The sequence below is a fragment of the Paramisgurnus dabryanus genome, chromosome 15 (genome assembly GCF_030506205.2).
Source record: "Paramisgurnus dabryanus chromosome 15, PD_genome_1.1, whole genome shotgun sequence".
Classification (NCBI taxonomy): domain Eukaryota; kingdom Metazoa; phylum Chordata; class Actinopteri; order Cypriniformes; family Cobitidae; genus Paramisgurnus; species Paramisgurnus dabryanus.
Window position 1 is genome coordinate 35,631,482 of NC_133351.1, and position 24,832 is coordinate 35,656,313.

At 41.7% G+C, this 24,832-nt stretch overlaps 2 protein-coding genes across 3 annotated transcripts in view; one reads left to right on the forward strand and one right to left on the reverse strand.

The window, feature by feature from the left end:
• Positions 1–1,835: 1,835 nt before the first annotated feature.
• mylka (myosin, light chain kinase a) overlaps positions 1,836–24,832 on the forward strand; it is a 133,832-nt gene continuing 110,835 nt past the window's right edge. For both annotated transcript variants that reach the window (XM_065293267.2, XM_065293268.2), the window contains exon 1: positions 1,836–1,991. The gene's annotated coding sequence lies outside the window, so the exon portion shown is untranslated. The remainder of the gene's footprint in view (positions 1,992–24,832) is intronic.
• On the reverse strand, positions 18,068–19,784 carry LOC135769392 (E3 SUMO-protein ligase ZBED1-like). The gene is made up of 4 exons (XM_065278709.2): positions 19,286–19,784; positions 18,873–18,976; positions 18,640–18,718; positions 18,068–18,544 (listed from the first exon to the last, which is right to left on the reverse strand). The coding sequence occupies exons 1-4, from the start codon at positions 19,683–19,685 to the stop codon at positions 18,195–18,197; spliced, it is 933 nt and encodes a 310-aa protein (XP_065134781.2). The 5' UTR covers positions 19,686–19,784; the 3' UTR covers positions 18,068–18,194.

The window sequence follows — 24,832 nt, forward strand, 5'->3', positions numbered from 1 at the left end:
TCTCTTGTTGTTCCAAATTAGTTTCTACATCAAAACAAATATTTTTCTAAGTATGATCATGAAGCAAAAACAAATTGCTAATATTTAAAGAATCAAAATTGTTAACCCTCATTTTGTTTTAACCCAAATAAATAAGTAAATTAAACCCTGAAAAATGTCCTCCATTGCTCAAGTGTTTAAGTTTAATGCACAACTTGCATGTTTTCTCTCATTCAACAAGAAATTTTAAGTTGAATCAATTAATTTTAGCTTATTTAAGTCTTTGGATTTTGAAATGTTATCCATCATGCATTGCAGCATGCATAAATGCACTGCTACTCTTATATAAGTGTTGTTTTGCTGCTTGTTCTCTTTATTTCTACTACTGCAGTTGTTTTTTGTTATCATTGTTGCTTATTATTTTTGTGCTGAGACTCATCTTTTCACTTCATAAGATTTGATAATTGTCCCCATTATTGAGACTTATGTGTTGAGATCTCTGTGTGAACTTGAAACCTTTCTTTTGATCATGTGTGGCAAAAATTCAATGTTAAGTTAATATTCATACGATTTGATACTGTTTTGATTCGATTGAATTTTATTGAATAATGTTCACACGCACATAGAATACTACAGTATCTACAGTGTACATAGAATACTATCTATACAGTATTATGTGGGACTAAAATGTGAATAATGCAAATAAATGATAAAATATTAGATCAATTTAACTTAAAATGTTTGTTTAACAAAATTTAAGGGCAATTTAAGGCAGTGAGTTGAATCAACTTGTCTCGTCTGGGCTTACGGTGAAATTTTTATTTTTTATATTCATACTGTATTATTTACTGTAAATGAGCATGTGTAATTTAACACAAATTCTCTATACTTCAATAACCATTTCTGTATCTGAAACTAAAAGATCAACAGAACATCTATGGTCACGTCAAAGACCGTCATGCTTTCTTCACTCTAAGACTTCAGCAGGTGTTTGGTGATAGATATGTACCTCTAAGGTACCAATGTGTAGCTTTGAAGTACCAATATGCACCTTTTAGGTACAAAAGTCTACTTTTTGAAAAGGTGCCACTCCCGCTTTTGTACCTTCCTGTGTGTTTATTTCTGAGAGGGCAAACGTGGACTCTCCATCATAGCTGTTCATTTGGAGCTCTACAGTGTCAATATTCAATATGCCAACCTTTGGTCATTCATGCCAATCACTGCCACGGAATGCAGAACCATTCTGTAGGAGCATGTACACCTAGTGGTTCAAACATTGTACCCTGAAGGTGGAGTTGTGTATTAGCTGATGACAGAGTGGTTTGATAAACATGAAAGTAAAGTTGGCCTAAGTCCATGGCTTTCACAGTCAACACTGAATATTATTGCACCACTTTGAACTGTTCTGGAGGAGCAATAAAAGTTCCCCTCCACCGGCATCACGTCATGACCTGGCCACTGTTATGCAAGAGAAATGCTTAAAATCCCTCATGACTTGTATTTGTCATTCCTAAAATTAATTGATGCTGTATTGGGTGCAAAAGGAGGCCTTACCCCATAATAATACATTACTGTTTAATGCATAAATACATACATTCTGTACTGTACTCAAGAAAACTATTTTTTGGCATACACATACCTGTAAATAATAAATGGCTTAAGCCATTTGATATAAACAGGAAAAATCATGTATGCATTCCTCAGGCTGTAAAGGAAAACAGAAAAGCAGTGAAGCAGTGAAGCATACGTCACATTTTTTTCATTCTGTTGAGTGTGTAGACCTCCCTCCCTTCTCCCCTATAACCCTGTGACCAATGAGCAAACTCCCAGCCTGTGATGTTAGGATTCATGCCAGCTAGTTCAGTGCAGACAGAGAAAACACTCGAGGAACAGATCAGTGTGAGGACAGCCGGTCTGGAGATACAGAGCAGCGCGTCCAGCTGAACGTCTGGGAATGATAGACGTGCAGCAGGCGAACATTAATCTCTCTTGAGTGTGACACCGCTGTTTGGGTGAGTACTGTATACTCTTGACTTTATGTCTACAGGTTCAGGTGCAAATACTTTAAGATCATGATATCTTTAACTCGGACATTCAGTTGACACTGTTCTTGTGGAGGCACACTTTCTGTGGTTTATCTGAACTAAACTGTTTGTAAACGAGACATTTTCAATGAATCATTATTTACACTATACACAACATTCACAAATTTATGACTAATACATGTTGCCTTATGCCATATTATCATTGCATTTAATAATAAAATATCAATGCAAGTATCACTTTTGGAAAGATATCTCAAGCACACTATTTAAGCAAAACATTTTACAAAAAAAGTTGGTTAGTTGTGAAATCATAAAACACTAGAACACTAAATAGTGTGTACTAATAAAAATGAAGCACTAAGACACTTTGTACTTATTAAACATTAGCGTAACATACAGTATTTCATGTGATGAACTGCTACACCTGTGGTTTCTGTAGACACCTGTATGAACTTGATGGAGATTTTCTACTGCTCAACCAATAAAACATAAGAAAAGCACCTGAATCTTTTGTTTGCAGATGTCACTTGCTTTGTTATTTTGTTATAGTATTTCATGCAATGTAATGTAATGTTATAGTATTTCATGCAACATTTAAAAAAATTTTTAGTCGTGACTTAAGTTTCCCATGTAATTTGAGGCTACTTTAAACAATTTACAATTTAAACATATTGTAATGTTTATTAGAATAAATGCATTAGGACGTTCACAAGGATTACTCTCTCTCTTACAAAAACATGAACCTTTTATTTCCGGTCTGATCTCTTTGATCCAAATGCTGTGGTCATGTTCCCCAAACAGGAAAATTGTTACAATGATTGCATGATATAAATGCCCATGAGAATAAAGGGTGAAGTATGTTAGAGAGTGCCTGACAGACAAACCTCTTAAAGCACTTTCATCTTCTTCAGGTTCTTCTGTGTTTTTTACAGTACATGTGACAAAGAACTAGTTTTTGGCTGTATACAGTAGGGTTAAAATTGAGCACTTTGGTTTGTGCATTTATGTAACAGTACATTATACAGTTGGTTGTTCAGATATATGCATTAATCTCTGCCACCAGTACATACCCACTAGGTAGCACTTTATTTTACATTACATGTACTTACCTTGTACATATATGGTAAATAAGTTGTACTTACCAACAAATCTGTGGTACTTACTTTTAGGTATCTACATGGTAATTAATTGGTATTATTACTGTACTTTCTAGGGGTGTAACGATTAGTTTTAACAACGATTCTATTCGTATCACGATTCATGGTTGTCAGTACGATTCAATGACGACATTGGTTCGTTTAGAACGATACGATCGGAAACGATTCAGTGCCTTGAAACCGATTCAGTAGCTTTTTAGCCAAAAATTTAACCAGTGTGACTGAAATAAATACATGGATACTGGACAGTGCTGCAGATGAAGTTTCGTAGATTGTTTCTTTTTTTATTTTTTATTTTTTTGCAAACAGAAAAATACAATATTTACAGATGAGAAAAAAAATACAAGTACAAAGACCAACAAAACATATAACATAACAGCCAGTAGAATGTGTGTGTGTGTGTGTGTGTGTGTGTGTGTGTGTGTGTGTGTGTGTGTGTGTGTGTGTGTGTGTGTGTGTGTGTGTGTGTGTGTGTGTGTGTGTGTGTGTGTGTGTGTGTGTGTGTGTGTGTGTGTGTATGTGTGTGTGTGTACCTGGTAATTATCATGTTGTGGGGACCAATTGTCCCCACAAAGATAGGAATACCAGTATTTTTGTGACCTTGTGGGGACATTTTGATGTCCCCATGAGGAAACAAGCTTATAAATCAAACAGAATGATGTTTATTGAACATGTGAAGAAGCAGAATGGTTTCTATGATGGTTGGGGTTAGGGAATGGGGTAGGTAAGGGGAATAGAATATACAGTTTGTGCAGTATAAAATGCATTACGTCTATGGTATGTCCCCACAAAACATGGAAACCAGAATGTGTGTGTGTGTGTGTGTGTGTGTGTGTGTGTGTGTGTGTGTGTGTGTGTGTGTGTGTGTGTGTGTGTGTGTGTGTGTGTATATACTATAATAGATATGACAGTTGAAATTGTTGAATAAAGGAGCAGAAGTGTAACAGACACACTGTAAAAAATTTCTGTAGAAATTACAGTATTACTGGGTATTACTGGCAACTAGCTAGTAACTTACTGTAGATTTTACACTTATGCTATTTACTGGCAACAGTTTGTTCAAAGTTAAATGAACATGAAACATTTTCAGTCTTTATCGTCTACAGTAAGTTACTGGCAACCAGCTGCATAATTACAGCTAATTTTTTACAGTGCATAATTAGGAGTAAATAAATAAACAAAATGGATAAGGAAAGTGATAATATCAATAACAATAATAATAATAATAATAGTATCAATATTATTAATAATGAAAAATCTATTAATATGAAATGGCAGATAGTAGTAATAGTAATAATAAACAAATTAATTAATAAATATACAAATTTCATCTGGGCTTAGGGGGAGGATCAGGAAGAGGATTATAAATAATAGTAGAGATAAAAAAAATATTAATAATCAAAATAATAGTAATATTGATACATCCAATAGTAGGAATGATTATAGTAATTATAATATATTATGATAGTAATAATAATATTAATAATAGTAATAATGATAATATTTGATAAAGATATTAATAATGATATATTAATGATAATATTAATACAGATAATAATAATAAGGTGTTATAAAACTGCCTCTGACCCCCCTCATGGCTATGGCATAGGTTAGACCCCCACCACTGTCATGTTCCAACGAGCTATCATGGTCAGGTACTGCGGGGCCCAGGGCCCCAAAATCCATCCCCAGGCCGACCCATACACATGCCCCGTTAACCCTGTCTATGTTTTTTTTTTTTGTTTTGTTTTTTTTTCTTTCATCATTATGTTCAAGCATTTGTTTGTGTCAACTAGAGTGCAATGCATTAAAAAAGCAAGGCGTGCAGCATGGAACCAACCCGGTGCAAATCCGAGGCTGCCACGCTCAAGCCTCACTTACCCTATATGTGTTGTATTTTAATTAATTTATTAGTATTTTTTATATATTTTTTTTCGTGTGTGCTTAAATTTTTTTATTTTTTATTTTAAAGCTTCAAATGAATGTGTGTGTGTGTGCGCACCTTGTCTAATGTGATGCATTAAAACCGCGAGACATGTGATGCATCGGCCGGAGACAAGAAATGCCGGTCGAGAGGACAAACAATGGCGCGAAAGCCCAGGGTCCCCGGCCCCACAACACACCCACCTACAAATAATGACGTTCGCACATTGCAGGGATTGATATGCCATAACCAATATTGGGTGAGAAAGAGAGAGTGAGTGAGAGAGAGTGAGAGAGAGAGAGATTTAAGTATAGTCTTAAAAGTATTTTATATATATTTGATATTAGTCAAAGTTTCTATCTCTTCCTGACCCCCTCCCTGCTGAAAAAACCAGCATCAAACCAGCATAGACCAGCATGGGAATTATGCTGGTCTATGCTGGTTTAGCTGGTGGTCAGAGCATACCAGCACCAAAACACAACATATGCTGGTATGACCAGCATGGGATGCTGGTGCTAAAGCTGGTTTAGCTGGTGCTAATGCTGGTGTTGATGCTGGTTTGATGCTGGTTTAGCTGGTGTTCACTTGAAAACCAGCACCAAAACACAACATATGCTGGTCTTGCTGGTATGCTGTTTTTTTCAGCAGGGCTCCCCTCAATCATATATGACTATTGATGGTGTGTCATTGGGGACACACCGTAGATTGTTTCTTGTTAAGGTATTAATTAATTATGGATAAAAACAAACAAGCAAACAACAATTAATGGAATGTGCATTCACATTTTATTTGAATAAAGAATAAAGTGCAACCAACAATTTCGGTTGAATTACAGTTTTTTTCAATGGCTAACAAGAGCTTACCCATACTTCAGATAATTTTTCTAAACACTTAACACAGAGTTCCACCTACAAAACACAATTGGCCAAACGCATAATTTTCTTCTCAAAAACACATTTTGTTAAATAAATACTAACTCTTCATTTATCTGGACATAATAACTTTACCAAAACACTGGAAATCTGACTCAAAATAAAATTATTCTTTCAAAGAATAACACTTCTTTTCACTTCACAAGGTACATGCAATCAATTAAAGTACACCGGGTTTCTAAATACTGGCTATTGTTGACATTACAAAAACTGCATAGACTTTTATGTTTCAGTTTTACAGGTATTTGCATGCAAAACATGTTTTACGTTTACGTTTTTACGCTAAATGTCATGTGTGCCCACATGTACAGCAATGTTCACATTCAAAAGCATTTCAGTAAAAATCACTCTTGACTACAGGAGGTAAAGTAGAAACACAATATGATAGAACAGAAAAAGTTTTACAGTATTGATCTTGATCATTTTTGAGGAGCTTTCCTCTTCTCCCAGAGGGTGGAAGACGTTGCATTCTTTAGAGGGACAAATTTTTTTACATATGCAGTACTGTATGACCTTATTGACATGTCAAGTGAGAATAGAAACAATCCATGTAAAATGCAATACTTACCTGTTGGTTTGTTGAAAGATGCGTATAATGGAGGCAACCTCCTAAAATTGGGCTGCACTCTTTCACCAGCCTCTCTTACTGAAATCAATGAATTTCATCACCTACTACTGTTCTTGCAGCCCTTGGAATGCCACCACCATGCATTCTTACACCTCTACATTGCGCTCTCCTTGGGTCTGCTCCTCTTACTGACCCTGCACCTCTCACTGCTCCTGCACCTCTAACTGCTCCTCTCACTGCACCTCTCTCTGCACCTTTCACTGCACCTCTCTCTGCATTTCTCACTGCACCACTCACTGGGCCTGCTCTTCTCCATGTGCCCCTTGCTTCCTCGTCCAGACATTACAGTGTTTGTCTGTTTCTGTTTTCAAAAACATCACTCCTCAAAGTCCTGCTTTTACTGTATAAGTATCAATGTAAAAGAAAAAATAACCTAAGCCAGACTGGAATCAGCTGTGGTTGGCCCAATTTACCCAATATAAAACTTTTTATACTGTATCTATGGTTTGGAATATTGTTTTTGCTATTGTGGGATGTTGTGTGTAAGCATTTGTAAATACCAGTGGGGAACCTTCAGGGCCATCTACGCCTTCAGAGAAGGCCTAAAAAAATTAATAAAAAGATTTTTTATTATAATAATACAAATAAATAATATTCAATAAAAATATGTTTTTACTTTTTAAATTTCTATTTAATTCAATTTAATACAATACATGTAATATATTTTCTCTCATCTATGTTCTAACGTTAAGTTTACTGTCAGGTTCATGTCATGAAAACATCTAATCCAATCAGAATCGTCTGTCTCTATTAAGGCCCGGTTATCTGGCTCATTCATTGGTTAGGACTTCATGAATCCCAGGGAAGGCCAAGCTATGTGTTTTGGTGTGGAGAGTGACGGGCAAATCGACCAATCACGTTTTGATTTCAAGTGGGCGGGCAAAAAACAATACATTGTAAGCCTTCATGAAGTCCTAATCATGCAACAAACTGGATGCGAGCTGCCGTAAAACACCAAAGACGAAGATCATAGACCGTTAATATTACAGTTTTTTTCAATCGCTAACAAGCGCTTACCCATACTTCAGATAATTTTTCTAAACACTTAACACAGAGTTCCACCTACAAAACACAATTGGCCAAACGCATAATTTTCTTCTCAAAAACACATTTTGTTAAATAAATACTAACTCTTCATTTATCTGCACATAATAACTTTACCAAAACACTGGAAATCTGACTCAAAATAAAATTATTCTTTCAAAGAATAACACTTCTTTTCACTTCACAAGGTACATGCAATCAATTAAAGTACACCAGGTTTCTAAATACTGGCTATTGTTGACATTACAAAAACTGCATAGACTTTTATGTTTCAGTTTTACAGGTATTTGCATGCAAAACATGTTTTACGTTTACGTTTTTACGCTAAATGTCTTGGTTGGGAACTGTGTGCCCACATGTACAGCAATGTTCACATTCAAAAGCATTTCAGTAAAAATCAGTTTTTCCCCTTACTCTTGACTACAGGAGGTAAAGTAGAAACACAATATGATAGAACAGAAAAAGTTTTACAGTATTGATCTTGATCATTTTTTAGGAGCTTTCCTCTTCCCCCAGAGAGTGGAAGACGTTGCATTCTTTAGAGGGACAAATTTTTTTACATATGCATTACTGTATGACCTTATTGACATGTCAAGTGAGAATAGAAACAATCCATGTAAAATGCAACACTTACCTGTTGGTTTGTTGAAAGATGCGTATAATGGAGGCAACCTCCTAAAATTGGGCTGCACTCTTTCACCAGCCTCTCTTAGTGAAATCAATGAATTTCATCACCTACTACTGTTCTTGCAGCCCTTGGAATGCCACCACCATGCATTCTTACACCTCTACATTGCGCTCTCCTTGGGTCTGCTCCTCTTACTGACCCTGCACCTCTCACTGCTCCTGCACCTCTAACTGCTCCTCTCACTGCACCTCTCTCTGCACCTGCATCTCTCACTGCACCTCTCACTGGGCCAGCTCTTCTCCATGTGCCCCTTGCTTCCTCGTCCAGACATTACAGTGTTTTTCTGTTTCTGTTTTCAAAAACATCACTCCTCAAAGTCCTGCTTTTACTGTATAAGTATCAATGTAAAAGAAAAAATAACCTAAGCCAGACTGGAATCAGATGTGGTTGGCCCAATTTACCCAATATAAAGCTTTTTATACTGTATCTATGGTTTGGAATATTGTTTTTGCTATTGTGAGATGTTGTGTGTAAGCATTTGTAAATACAACAAAAACAATCCATAATTTTGGTGGGAGGTATAGCTTGTCTGTTAAGAAAATGTAAGCATTGTGGAAATGTGTTTACTGACTGCATATTGTGTGAAAACGACATGAAATGAATGAATGGTATGGCCACAAAAGACTGATGCTGTGCTAATTGTGTTAAGAGTTTTGAAAATGTGACAACTGATTGGACAAATGCTTGTTAGCGACTGAAAAAAACTGTAATACAGTCTAATGGCCCGAATCTCTGCGGTGATAGTGGTTGAGGTAAATGGCGGAAAACGTGATTGACGTTGTAGCTATTTTGATAGGGCTGAGGTAAAAACGAAATTACTTAAGCGCGTGAAGAGCACAGCTGGGAGAAGCGCGTGCAGAGGAGCCTGTGCATATGACGCGAACACGAGAAAAATAATGCGTTTAATTATACTTTTACTTCCTGACAGTTTCACTTGTTACGTGAGGATAGTAATGACTGACAGACGACGCCGAATTACATACAATATAATTTCCTAACTAAATCTGAGAGAATGCGAAAACATTCAAATATTTTTTACCTCGCTATACCCGATGGGCAGGGCGGAGACACATTTTGGTAGCCCGACAAGAATTCGTAATAGCCCCGGGACCTCGGGGCTCGGGCTAGAGATTTTGCGAGCCCTGGATATCTTATGACAACAGTTATAAGCCACAAGGAGGTGCACTGAGAACGCAGGGTGCTATATTTCCCCTTATGAAAAAGATTAACAAGGTATCCTACAGCTAAATATATATTTCCAAAAAATAAAAAACAAATTAAAGAACATAATTTAAGATGGTTAAATGCAAATTTACAGAGCCCCTGTCATTACAGAGCAGCAGAATCTGTATTTGTGTTTATCAGTTAGATTAAATTAATTTTAAACCTTAAAACTGCATTTAAAGGCAGACAATGCCCATTCTGTAATTCAACTTTGCGTGATCAGAATTTTTACACATTCACTGTATGATTTAACGAAATACGAATAGCCTAGTATTATGGATGGAGAGGCATTTGCACTTCATTGCATATTTTGAAGGCCCAGCTGAAGTACCCACGGTTCGCCACTGGTAAATACTACAAAAACAATCCATAATTTTGGTGGGAGGTATAGCTTGTCTGTTAAGAAAATGTAAGCATTGTGGAAATGTGTTTACTGACTGCATATTGTGTGAAAACGACATGAAATGAATTAATGGTATGGCCACAAAAGACCGATGCTGTGCTAATTGTGTTTAGAGTTTTGAAAATGTGACAACTGATTGGACAAATGCTTGTTAGCGACTGAAAAAAACTGTAACATTTTCAGTACAGTAAGTGCACCAACCAACCAACATTTCAACAGAAGGTTTAACTGCTACTTCTGCTTTTGTTTTTCAACATAAAAATATTACAATATTAATAGTATTCATATATAAAATATAAAGTATAAAATTAACTATTAATTCAACCAGAAGAGATGTTTGTTTGGTATTTAATACCAAAAATAAAGTGCAACAAACATCTCTTCAGATTGAATTAATAGTATGTTTACCTGCTACGTCTGCTGTTGTTCCCCTTCGAGGGAACTCGAGCTGCGTCGCCGAAGCTACGCTATGGGAACGCCCTCTGCGTGATTGCGTCTGAAGCACGTATGTCAAATCAGTCCAATGGTCAAGTGACACGTCATAGGCGGGTGACGTGGGAACCAGGAAGCTATAAAAAGAGCACCCGGCAAGCCAACTTCAGCTCTTTGTGCCTCAGCAAGCGAGTGTGTGTCATTATCATGTCTAAGTCCAAACAAAGTTTTAAGGAGTGTGCTTCCCCGTGTCCTCGTTTCATTACGAGCGAGGACTCGCATCATCTCTGTGTTATGTGCCTCGGGGCACAACACGCACGATCATCTCTTGAGAGGGGTGGTTGTGCACATTGTGATAGGATGCCGCTCCGTACGTTGCGCTCGCGGCTCGCACTCTTCGAGGAGGGTGGGGAGCCGCGTGTTCCCCACGGTTCTGGCCCCGCTGCTGCCGAGGCAGAGCGGAAGCTGCGATCGTGGGGATCACAACTAGATCTCGCGGACGAGCTTGAGACGGGTCTTCCCCTTTCTCAGCCTTCACCCGCGGGATCTAGTGCCCCGTCTCTGGATTTGGAAGCACGCGCTGCGGTTTCTTCCGCCCAGGGCGGGAGCCCAGATTTGCATTTATCGTCGTCCGAGGAAGTCGATATTATGTCTGTGGACGTGGTGGACGCTGAGGAGCCTTCTCATTCGTCCCCCGCGTTCGATGATTTGATGGAGGTTGTCACTAATGCCGTGGCTCGCTTAAAATTAGACTGGCCGGCGGAGACACAGAGCGCGCGTCCTCAGAGTATGTTAGATGAGCGCTTTTTAAAACAGAAACCTCAACCTTCGCGGCGCAACATGCCTTTCTTTCCTGATCTCCACAGCGAGCTGTCGAGATCATGGACAGCTCCGTATTCAGCCCGTGTTCATACCCCTCACGCCACCATGTATTCCAACATTGTGGGGATGGGTGAGCACGGATATTTAACGATGCCCCGGGTGGAGCAGACGCTTGCGAGCTATCTCTCCCCCGCTGCGGCGTCATCATTAAAATCGCCTTCGCTTCCCACGAAACCGGTTAGGTTAACCTCATCTTTAGTGGGTAAAGCTTATAAGTCTGCAGGGCAGGCTGGGGCTTCACTGCATACCTTAGCTGTCTTACAGGCGTACCAAGCAGAACTGCTTAAAGATTTAGATGCCGAGGCGGGGGGTACATCTGATTTATTTAAAGAGCTTCGTCGAGTCACTGATGTGTCACTCAGGGCGATTAAAGAAACTGCGAAAGCCGTGGGTAGATCGATGGGAGCTCTCGTAGCCACGGAACGCCATTTATGGCTTAATCTGTCCGAGCTTAAAACCTCAGATAGGGCTTTTCTCTTAGACGCGCCCGTTGCGCCCTCCGGTCTCTTCGGCGATGCCGTTAATACTGTCGTCGAGAGATTTGCGGAGGCTCGTAAGCAGTCGGCGGCGTTCGAACGCTATCTCCCCCGCCGTGCTCTTGATTATAGGGCTGCTGGGCGGGAGCAGCCATCGACATCATATAGAGCATCGCAAAAGCATAGTGTTGCCACTCGTGGTCCCCCTCGAAAAAACTGGGGTTCGGGCGGTCGCGCTCAGACATCATCCAAGCAGAAAACAGACCTGAGGGCGGCTAAAAAGAAGTCCTAAAAAGAAGGCTAAAAAGAAGTCCTGAGGGACGTAGTGTCATATTTCCGAGGGCAGCCCCCAATCGGGGAGAGCCGGCAGTCACCTCACAACACGGTGCCCGTCTCTCCTCGATGCCCTCGGGATGCCAGTGTGTTAACCCCGCCGCAGTGTGTGTTTCGGGGCACAGCGGCTTCATATTCTTGTGTGCCTCGTGCGCGGGGCACGCAACACCTCTCTCCGAGGAGGGAGGCATTAATATCACCCAGGTTGAACCCTGCCAGTTTGGTTCAGGGCACCGGGAAAAGTTTAAGCAGTACACAAAAAGCCAGTCTCGAGAGGCTGGTCCCCCTTATAGAAAATTTGGCAGCGTGGAAACTCCTGCCAAACGTGTCTCAGTGGGTTCTGCAAATAATAGAAAAGGGCTACAAAATTCAGTTTTGCAACCAGCCACCCCAATTCAACGGCGTGTTATCTACCATAGTGGGTGCTGGGCAGACTCTAACAATGGAACAAGAAGTAAAAACTCTCTTGTGCAAGGAAGCCATAGAATGTGTTCCTCCTCACAACAGGGAGTCAGGGTTTTACAGCCGCTATTTCATAGTTCCAAAGAAAGACGGGGGGTTACGTCCGATTTTAGATCTACGTCATCTGAACCGGTCTGTTTCAAAACTAAAGTTCAAGATGTTAACTATAAAGCAGATCGTCACACAAATCAGATCCGAGGACTGGTTTGTGACGATAGATCTAAAAGACGCGTATTTTCACATATCTATCCTCCCGCAACACAGGAGATTCCTGAGGTTCGCCTTCGGGGGCGTGGCTTACCAATATCGGGTTCTCCCTTTCGGTCTATCTCTGTCACCCCGTACATTTACAAAGTGCATGGATGCAGCGCTGGCTCCATTACGACTCCGGGGCATCCGTGTCTTAAACTACATAGACGATTGGCTAATTTTAGCCCAATCAGAGAGTATGGCAGCGCAGCATCGAGATGCTGTGCTGACCCACATGAGAGAACTGGGGTTAAGGCTAAATGCAAAGAAAAGCATGCTCTCTCCAGTACAGAGGACAGCTTTTCTTGGCGTTATATGGGATTCAACGACAATGCAGGCACATCTGTCCCCTGCTCGTGTGGAATCCATTCTTTTGGCTGTAGGCAGAGTGAAGTTAGGCCAGTCACACACTGTAAAACAATTTCAGAGGTTGTTGGGGCTCATGGCAGCAGCGTCCAATGTGATACCCCTTGGGCTGCTTCACATGAGACCGCTACAGTGGTGGCTCAAAACCAAAGGGTTTTCCCCGAGGGGCAACCCGTTCCGTCTGATCAAGGTCACGCGCAGATGTCTTCGTGCCTTAGATCTTTGGAAGAGACCATGGTTTCTCTCCCAAGGACTGATGTTGGGGGCTCAGTTCCGTCGAGTTACGCTGACAACGGATGCTTCCCTCACAGGCTGGGGAGCAACTATGGGGAGCCATCTGGCTCATGGATTATGGGGGGCCAGACAGCTCAGCTGGCACATAAATTGCCTAGAGATGATGGCAGTGTTCTACGCCCTGAGATGTTTCATCCCTCACCTGCGGGGCCATCACGTGTTAGTCCGGACAGACAACACGTCGGTAGTCGCGTACATCAACCACCAGGGGGGTTTGCGTTCACGCCCTTTGTACAAATTGGCGCGGCATATCCTTCTGTGGACACAGGGGAAGTTGCTGTCCCTCAGAGCAGTGTACATTCCCGGGTGTCTGAATCAGGGAGCAGACGTCCTGTCGAGACAGGGGCTGAGGCCCGGGGAGTGGAGGCTCCACCCTCAGGTGGTGGAGTCCATCTGGACGAGATTTTACCAGGCGGAAGTGGATCTGTTTGCGTCCAGAGAGACGACACACTGTCCGCTATGGTTTTCTCTCACACATCCAGCACCGCTGGGTCTGGATGCCATGGTTCAGCCATGGCCGAGGCTACGGCTGTACGCTTTTCCCCCGATCGCTCTGCTCCCGGGAGTTCTGGAAAGGGTTCGTCGCAACAACGTCCGCTTGTTGCTGGTTGCCCCACTCTGGCCGAACCGAATATGGTTCTCGGACCTGGTGTCCCTCCTCGACGGCTCACCTTGGGAAATACCCGTCAGGAGGGATCTCCTCTCTCTGGCGGGTGGCTCTATTCTTCACCCCCGCCCAGAGTTATGGAAACTGTGGGTCTGGCCACTGAGGGGGCCAGACTCATGGAATCTGGTCTCTCAGCTGAGGCTGCTGAGACCATTCTTCACTCCAGAGCTCCCTCCACGAGGAAGCTTTATGCCTTTAAATGGAGAGTCTTTACTTCCTGGTGCAGCAAACACCTGCATGACCCTGTGAACTGCCCAATTGGTACAGTCTTGGAGTTTCTGCAGGAAAGGTTCACAGCAGGGTTATCTCCTTCTACACTGAAGGTGTATGTGGCGACCATCTCGGCTTACCATGTTCCTTTGGTTGGGCAATCCCTTGGGAGAGACCCGCTGGTGGTTCGCTTCCTTCGTGGCACTCGGAGGCTGAGGCCTGTAGTCCGACCCAGGGTCCCAGCATGGGACCTGGCCGTTGTGCTGGAAGGTCTGTCCTTGGCTCCGTTTGAGCCCATTGAGACCGTTCCAGTCAAGTTTGTGGCACTTAAGACAGTACTTCTGTTGGCAGTCACTTCTCTGAGGAGAGTGGGTGACCTTCAGGCCCTGTCGGTTTCCCCTACGTGCCTTGAATTCGCAGCAGGGATGGTTAAGGCTTTCTTGTACCCAAGGCCCAGCTATGTGCCTAAGGTACCGACTAATGTGCCACGACCTGTCGTACTTCAGGCCCTCTGTCCTCCCCCATTTAGGGATAGGAATCAGGAAAAGCTTAACTTGGTGTGTCCAGTGCGAGCACTGGGTGCCTATGTTCACAGATCTTCTTTGTGGAGGAGATCTGAGCAACTGTTTGTGTGCTTTGGCTCGCCCAAGAAAGGCCTGCCGGTGACCAAGCAGACACTCAGTAAGTGGATAGTTGAGGCTATCTCTCTGGCTTATGAGACCACTGGACGGCCTTCACCCATCGCCGTCAGGGCTCATTCTACTCGGGGTATGGCAGCCTCCAAGGCCTTGTGGCTAGGGGCTTCAATGCAGGATGTCTGTGATGCGGCAGGCTGGTCCTCTCCGCTCACATTCGTTCGGTTTTACGAGTTAGATGTTGGTGCTACGCCTGGAGCCCAGGTGCTCATGTCTTAAGCTGTGCGCGTTTTTACACACAGACAGGCATTTGGTAGTATGGTGTTTTGGTACATCGTTCCCATAGCGTAGCTTCGGCGACGCAGCTCGAGTTCCCTCGAAGGGGAACGTCTCGGGTTACGAATGTAACCATTGTTCCCCGAGAAGGGAACGAGACGCTGCGTCTCCCTGCCATACTCCCTGCATCCCTGTCTCGCCTTGCTTCGGCACAATCTAGCTGAAGTTGGCTTGCCGGGTGCTCTTTTTATAGCTTCCTGGTTCCCACGTCACCCGCCTATGACGTGTCACTTGACCATTGGACTGATTTGACATACGTGCTTCAGACGCAATCACGCAGAGGGCGTTCCCATAGCGTAGCTTCGGCGACGCAGCGTCTCGTTCCCTTCTCGGGGAACAATGGTTACATTCGTAACCCGAGACGTTTTTCAACATACAAAATAATACAAATAGAGTATCATTATCAAAAAAAAAGTGCAACCAATATTTCCTGAGGTTGTATTAAAAGTAGGTTTACCTGCTACCTTTGCTGTTGTTTTTCAACATAAAAATAATAAAAATACAGTATTAATATCAATATTAAAGTAAAGTGTGTCGCGTCCTCTAACTCTACTAATACAAACGATAACGAGGAAACAGGATTCTATATATATACTCTGGAACTTTATTCAATACACACAACGATGACGAGGAACAGCTTCACAATACGTGCACATACATTCAACGACTGACCATGGAAAGACACATGAGGGCAGAATATAAAGGGTGAGCAAACTAATTAAACACAGGTGTAAGAACTTAACTAATAATCAAACAGGTGAGACTAATAATGATGAAATGAGATAACAAATTAACTAAACAAGATGATTAACAATGAACAGAACTAAATGCAACACAAAACCCTGACAGTACGCCCCCCCTCCCAAAGGCGCGTCCCGCGCCGTAACTAAAACAACACCGAAGTGGAGGGAGGGAGGGAGGGAGTCCAAAACAACAGAAATGTCCAAAAATGAGGGAGGGATTAGGAAGGGGTCTGGACCAGGCCCCAGAGACCGAACGGGATGAAGCCCCAGGGTGGAGTCGCTGGTGGGAGGAGCCAGGGTGGAGTATTGTTCTTACTACCCACCCTGGGGACGGACAACGGCGATGACAGCACTTGGAGGATCCAGGGTGGAGCCATGCGAGCAGAGAACCCGGGGGGAGCCAAGGAACCGGAGGGGCGAGGCAGAGCTGGTGGGTCTCCCGACCGAGATGTAGGAGGTGGAACGGAGCTACGAGGCGGAGCCAGAGCAGAGGAACCCAAAGGTGAACGCCCATAGGAGGGAGGAGCCCAACGAGCTGGAAGGGTGGAGTGAGGGACACTTGGGGAGCGAGGAAAACCCGGAGGCGAGGACGGGACGACGACCGACCAGGGCGGAGCCGGAGTGGTGACGATGCCTGGTGACGTCGCTGTAGAGACGGGAGCCGACGAAGGGGAGGGAGGAGAGACCTGAAGTGATGCCACTGGTCCGACGGGACGAGGCGACCTCTTGGTCTCAGGGAGCGAAGGCGGAGAACTGGAGAGCTCCCCGAAAGCAGCTAGCAGAGAGGCACGCCACGGATCAATCGAACCAGCGGCATTGACGCGCTGAGGATGAGCAGGGGCGTGTCGCTGTGATGGCTGCAGGGGCTTCAGACTGGCTGAGGTAGGCAAAGGAGGCGGGAGTGGGAGGTTGGGAGGGTCCACTTGTGTTGGGGAGGAGCTGGACGGAACCAGCGGAGCCGATGAAGGAAGGGAAATGTCCAAAGCACAGTCCGAAAAAATTTCCCCAAGAGACGTAATATGCTCACCCTCAGCAGCGTGGAGGTGGATGTCTTCCTCGACATCCTCAGCAGCTCCCGCGGCGAATCCCAGACAACTCGGCTCTCGCACCTGGTCAGGGGAGGGATCCGGGATCTCAGCGACGCTGGGCTCAGGGGTTCGCTCTGGCTCACTGGTCGCGTTGCCGGGTTCTCCGCCCGCGGTGGGCTCGAGGTCCGTGGAGGGTGTTGGCGTGTCGGTCTCTGGGGGTGAAGTGGGGCTGGTGGCAAACTCCCCATCGGCTGGGCCGACGGTGAATGGGGAGTTGTTGTGGAACAGCACCCACTCCACATAAGCGGCGAAGTTGTTCTCTGGACCGCCCGTTGGAAGACGTGCCCATGACCGATCGTTCAGGCTGGTTTTCAGAAAAACACAGAGCGCGTGATCGGTGAAGTTGGTAAGGCACGCCAGGTCTAGAAAGTCCTTGATGTGAAGTTCCAACGGGCGATCTTCCTGGTCCAGAATTTGGATTTTAACTGAAGGGGGGATATCCATAACGAGAATAAACTAAAAACGAAACTGTGAATACGGAAAACAAAAAACTCTGGAAACAGGAGGAGAAACACTAAACACCACGTAACACTTTACGGTCAGTCGTTCTGTCGCGTCCTCTAACTCTACTAATACAAACGATAACGAGGAAACAGGATTCTATATATATACTCTGGAACTTTATTCAATACACACAACGATGACGAGGAACAGCTTCACAATACGTGCACATACATTCAACGACTGACCAGGGAAAGACACATGAGGGCAGAATATAAAGGGTGAGCAAACTAATTAAACACAGGTGTAAGAACTTAACTAATAATCAAACAGGTGAGACTAATAATGATGAAATGAGATAACAAATTAACTAAACAAGATGATTAACAATGAACAGAACTAAATGCAACACAAAACCCTGACAAAGTGCAACCAACATTTATTAAGGTTGAGAGAGCAGTGGCTGAACTTGCTACTACTCTCATTTTAATAAACAAACAGCAGTGCACTAATATGTAACAATAGGTCAAGTGTAACAAACTACTCTTCAATGACCCTACAGATTTTTTTTCAAAAATATCAACTGATCAACATGATCTGGCCGCAAAACACTTCTCTGTGCGTTCACTATGTCACCAGCAGTACTAAAAACTCGCTCTGCTGGCACAATGGTGCCTGGAATGCACAGGTACCGTTTAGCAAGGATTGAAAGTACAGGTAGCTCGTTCTCCTGAGATTTCCACCAATTCATGGCATTTTCAGTCAAAGGCAATGCATCTTTTGCTCGGTACCTCATAACCTCTGCTCTGGCTGTCTCACTTGTGGATTTTCTTTCTCTTTGGGTAAAGGAATCACCAAACAGTGCATCTAAGGCTTTCTTCTTACAAGGAGGTGACTCATTTGGAGCTACAATATAAGAAATGTGTTTCAAAATATAGTCATGTTTCTCATTAATACAAAACAACAACAACAATCTTTTTTGTGTATCACATGAAACACACCTGTGGTCTCTTCATCGAATCCTGACAGCTTTGTGTTTGAGCCTCCATCGTCTTCCTCCTGATTTCCCATTGCTTGCATCTATTAATGTAAGAATGTGTGAACTGTTCAAATTTCTGCTCTGTGAGACTACACACAGAAATTTAGAGGAAGATAAAGAACAGATGAGATTTAAAAGAGGACAAATTAAAGGGGAGAAGATAAAGGAGCAGAGGAAAGAGGAGAGAATAGTTACCTGGTGGGACGCTTCTGCCTCAAAAATCAGTTTTGCGTAGACTTGTTCTCTGTCCTCTTTGTCCAGGTAGGGCAGTTTTTTAAATCGCGGGTCCAACGCTGATGCTGTTTAAAGAACAAGAATATTGCATTCTTTGCATTATTAAATTAACTTGACATGACATTGCAACTGATGACCACCTCCTCATACACAAAATCAGAAGATTAAACTATAGTATGGTTAAAAGAAATGTGGCACAATGATGATGTAAAAGCCACCATAAACTAAGAATTTTATTGCAGATATCTTGTTTACTTTTCCATATGAAAAAAAACAACTCAAATTCAAACTTTTTTTAATTTTACAAAATAACACAGTCTAATAACCTAAAATATTAACTAAGTAGATTTTAATTAAGACTACAAATTAATTACCTATGTTGAGAGCATCTTGGGTGCCTCTGTAGCGTTTGGAGAGGTCATTGGTCATCACCATCTTAATCTCTGCAACCAGGGTTGAGTCGTTTTCGCATGGCTGTAGGTGTTTCAGAAGTTTTGCTTGAAGAGGAGCAATTACAGAGAGAGTTGGCTGGTCTTCCTCACACATTACAGTTGTTGCAATTTTGACAGGACCCATCAACTGAACAATGTCATCCATGTTGGCAATATCACTCTCACTCAGCGTGCATACATCTGTGACCCCTTTTCGCAGATCCTTGGACATCCGAGTTGCCATTATAGCTGGCTGCTGTTCCAAAAAACGTTCAAGCATTTCGAATGAACTGTTCCATCTGGTGATTATGTCTTGGATTAGTTTGTGTTTTGGTAAATCCATCAGAGTTTGTTTTTCCTGTAGGACGTGACATGCAATCGGCTGCGGTGAAAATATCCAACAATTTTTCGCACTTTCCCCAACAACCTGGAAGCACGGTCCAAACCCTTCTGCGAGGCAAGGTTGAGCTTATGTGCGAAGCAGGTAATGTGTGGACTGAACTGGGCTTCTGCGCCGGCCAGAATCATGTTCTTGGCGTTATCTGTTACAATCGCAGGGTTCTTGTCCGAGATTTTCCACTCAATGCAGGCTTCACGCAGTAACGCGCCAATATTTTTACCAGTATGGGCTTCATTTAAAACTCTGGTTTGCAGAACAAAGGTTTTCATTTTCAAATCCGGATCAATGTGATGAGAGGTAATTGTCACATTCCCTTGATTTGAGCATGACGTCCAGCCATCCGTTGTTATCGCTACTCGTTCAGCTTGAGAGAGCGACAGCTTCACATCATTCTTAGTACTTTCGTACAATGCAGGAATAACCGTTTCTGAGAAGTGTGGTCGGCTTGGTATCGTGTACCTTGGCTCCAATGTTTTAATCATTTCACGGAACCCCGGGTTTTCAACCACACTGTAGGGTCGCATATCTTTGCAGATAAACTTGGCAATTGTTGCCGTGATATTTTTTGCCCGAGCCGAGTAGTAGGTGGTTGGAGAGATTTGTCGTGTTGCCGTTGTACTTTACTTGACCTTTACATATCCGACAAACAGCGAGTGACTTATTTAGAACATCTCCATCTTTGTGTTTCCAGACACTGGACCGCAATGGTGGCTTGATCATTTCTCGCTCGTGTGCTTCTCCTCCGCCATCCGCCATGCTGTTTTGTTGTCTTATTTTTTTATTTATTTTTTTTATTGAAGAAGCATAGCAGCAAATACAAATTCAAGAACAAAAACAGTTATAAACAGTAGATAAAGAACGAATACAATGAAAAACAATTAAAATAGACACAACAAAACAAAAAATAAGTAAAAGGATAAAGTAATTTTTAAAATAAATAAATAAAATAACAAAAATAATAATATAACATAAAATTAATCCAGGGAAAAAATTAAATTTAAAATAAGATCAAAATATAAAAGTGCCTTGAGATCCTTGGGCTTTCATTATAGAAAAGAATAAATATTATACTTTGAGCACAATCAGGGGCGGATCTAGAAAATTATTTATGGGGTGGCAAGGGGGTGGCATGAGAACTTCAAGGGGTGGCAATGAAGTAAGCGTCCTTGAATGTTTGTCGTGGATTCAAGAAATTATATACTGTATATACTATTTTCGGTGAACACTGGACCTCAAATTTTTATAACATTAATAAACGCAACAACAAATGTTCCTATAAGTAAGTACCCAAGCAGCTACCTTAAGCATCTCTGTAGCACCCTTTGTCTTAATACTAAGTTAATACATACAGCTTATCAATATCTAAAAACACTGACTGGTTGAACATAATGGTATAAAGACAGTTATATAAACAAAATAGGATTGCCTAGTTTATATTCATGTAAAACATATTTGAAAGGCAAACATCTCTTTCTCTCATAACCCTCTTCTTTAATCCTTTCACTCACTTCATGATGGATTTCTGTCTTTTCACTTCTTTTTAGCTCTTTGCCATCCATGTTTCTTTCCTTCATGACTTCATCTACTCCTCTCCCTTCCACAACATATTTTTCTGTTTTATTTGTACCTTCCACTCCCATAGTATTTGACTTTTCTATTATTTTTGGTAAAAAGAATGGATATCAGCCTTTCTTTTCATAATATCCTGGAAAATTATGAAGCTTTCTAAACATACACAACACTGAATAGTTTTGTCTCCTTAACGAACACAAATAAAAACATCAGACTATATCATAACGAGCGATTTCATATGCACATATGGAATATTTTGATTGCTGCAGTAGCTAAGACATGACGGGCTAACTCTAAAAAGAACTGCTTAAAAGATATTTACTGCTTACACAAACCTGCAGTTCAGTTGTTTTAACTACCAAGCAACTACCTCGTGCAATATTTAACATCAGTTTAATTTTTGTATTTTTATCCTGATGCAACATTTATCTATAAATATGACCGTATTTAGTACTCTGATTTGCTGATGTGATGCTCAACTTAATCACTTTAAGACACTAAAGAGAATTTGTTTTGGCAGCATGTGATGATGTGAGGTGGTTTATTAGATCAGAATTCCTCGCTACAGACGTGAAGAGACTCTTTCTTCATGGGCATAAGTTGCACGTTCATAAACATTCTTGCCTTTCACCTCAACGATGGAAAAGTAACGTTTGTGCTTTTTATACTTTGTGCTTGCGTCCGCTACCTTTGTTTTGAGCTCGTTGTGCTTCCCATCGCTCTGTTGTTGCGGGTTTGTGCGACTCGAAAGGGATGGACTGCAGCGCGAGAACCGGGCTGCATGTGAGTGCCTTGGATGGGGCGATGCATCCTTTCACCGCAGTTTCCAAACGTCTCCAACCACGCCAGAAAAGATCGCTAGATTTGTCCTAGTCGCTTTTTTAATAAAGTCGCTAAAGGGGTCTAAAAAGTTTCTTAATCTAGCGACAAAGTCACCAAGTTGGCAAATCTGCGCGGACTTTTTTTTACACTGTAAAAGACTTTCTGCTCGGACTGACTGCATGCTTGTGTATGAACTCTGCTGCATCTGGTTGGCTAACGATGGAAATTAAGCCAATCACCATCAGCTATGTGGTTGTCCCACCCCGTCTAAGACACACACACCAATCATCGTCAGATATGTGTCTCCCACCCCCAAACACACGCAGAGAAAAACTACATTGCCTTTCTGGTTAAAAGAGCCTACTCGGGTATAAATTATATATATTAGGATACCCGCGCTGGGGTGGCATATGGGGTGGCAATGCTTTTATTTAGGGTGGCAACTGCCACCCCGTGCCACCCCAGTAGATCCGCCCCTGAGCACAATGTAACAGACTTTAAAGCTTTGGCATTGTTGGAAGAAGAGATAGTACCCAAATAAGATTTCAGGTCATTGCAGAAAATAATAAAAAGAGGTCTTGGCTAGAAACATAAATACATTTACAAGAAAATACTTGTCCTTTAAATTTTTATCAGAGTTATAACAACCAAATAAGACATCTTTAAACTCCAAAGAGAAATTGACTAACAGAGAAGTACGCACAAATAAACAAAATTTCTTCCAAAAAGTAGCTACATGAACACGGTCCCAAAAAAAGTGAGGTACAGACTCGTCTTCCACTCCACAACCTGTTTTGTTGTCTTTGCGCTGCTGTCGCGCGGCGATGACGTCACAGATAGGCAGACTGAATAGAGTAGCGTTTAACGCCATTATCATTAAAAGTGCTAAGAAAAAACATCCATAATATAGAGTGTTTAAATTCAATGCGTTATTTCTTAGTATCGATTCAATCGATTGATTACGTTTAGAACGATGTTTGATCGATATATGTCGTCCGGAAAGCCAACTTGCCGAGCATAGATCGATGTAGTTGGATCATAGGAATATAAATCGATATATCGATGTAATAGATGAATCGTTACACCCCTAGTACTTACCTGGTACATACTTGGTAGTTATTATTTAACTCTAGATAAGTACTGGGTAATAACAGATACATATTATAGTGTAGGCATACTGTAACGAGAAACATTACTGTACTTACAAATAAATGTACAATATACTGTAAGTATTTAGTATTTACAGGCCAATTAGGGTAAATGACCAGCCCAGTCTCACAAAATTTCGTTATATAGTCACGTATTTTTTTGATTCTTTTTTCGTGCTATTATCACGAAATTTCGTGTTTTTTCGTGATCGTATAACGAATTCCTGTTTTCGTGTGATTATCACGTATTGGTTACTCAACTGTTTTGTCCTATTTTCTTACCATTGTCGCTTCGGTTGAGGGTTAGATTTACATAAAATGACATCCCTAACCAAACCCAACTCTAACCCCAACGCCAGGCGACATATAAAAAAAGAAATCAGAAAAAATAGTATAAACCAATATATAAAGTGACATTCTAATGCAAGCACCAAATCTAACCCTAAACCGAAGCGACAATGGTTTAAAAATAGGAAAAAGCAGTTGAGTAACCAATACGTGATAATCACACGAAAACAGGAATTCGTTATACGATCACGAAAAAACACGAAATTTCGTGATAATAGCACGAAAAAAGAATCAAAAAAATACGTGACTATATCACGAAACTTTGTGAGACTGGGTAGAAATGACAGGTATTTATATGATAACTAATATCAAACACTACTGTACTTTCTAGAATATCATGCTATACCTTTACATATCCGACAAACCCGACATATTAAGATATGTGCTTACTGAAATGATTAAAGTAATCAATCCTGTTCATTTAAAGTGGGCGTCCCAAAACCTTTGTCCATATATTGTATACTGTATGGCCTATAAGTGTTTCTCAATAACCAGTGTAGTAAAACTTTCAGAAATTTCAAAGGTTCCCCGTGGCATGAGTCTGTAAACCATGTTTGTGGTTCTAATTAAAAACTTTATTAGGAACATAATTCAGTTTATCTTTTTTATGCCTTTTATGATCACAGATTTAGGAGAGGTTACTCCCACTCTTCCTGTCTCCCTCCATATGCGATAGATTCAGTGTTTAAAATGCTCAGGTTAGATGCTCTTGTTTTCTCCCAGTTTTGTGTTTTTAGAGGTGGTAAGACTAGCGGACAGTGTCAGGCTCTTGTGTGTCTTATCTGTGTTTGTTCAGAATCCTGTGACTGGATGAATGACCGCAATTGTTTCCTCTTGTTACATGCACACAAATCTATACAAAGTGTTTGTGCAGCTGGCTGAAATTATGTTTAACAAGACGCTTCACCGGCAGTGTGTGTTTTTGGACAGTATTTTAAGCTTGATTACTTCAATTTACTTGAGGCAAAACCGCACGCCATACAGTACAGCACGCCATGTACTGTACCACCCCTATCTTTGTCTATCCATTTCTGCATACATGTGTAAATTCTGCAGTCGTTTTGATACAAATGTGATGCTATTACAATATTTACCCAAAGCCTGTTCAATTCCAATGGTAAAATATGTGCATAAATAACAATTGTCTAGTCCTCCTGGTAACATTTCTCTAGTCTCATATATCATTTAAAGGTCCCGTTT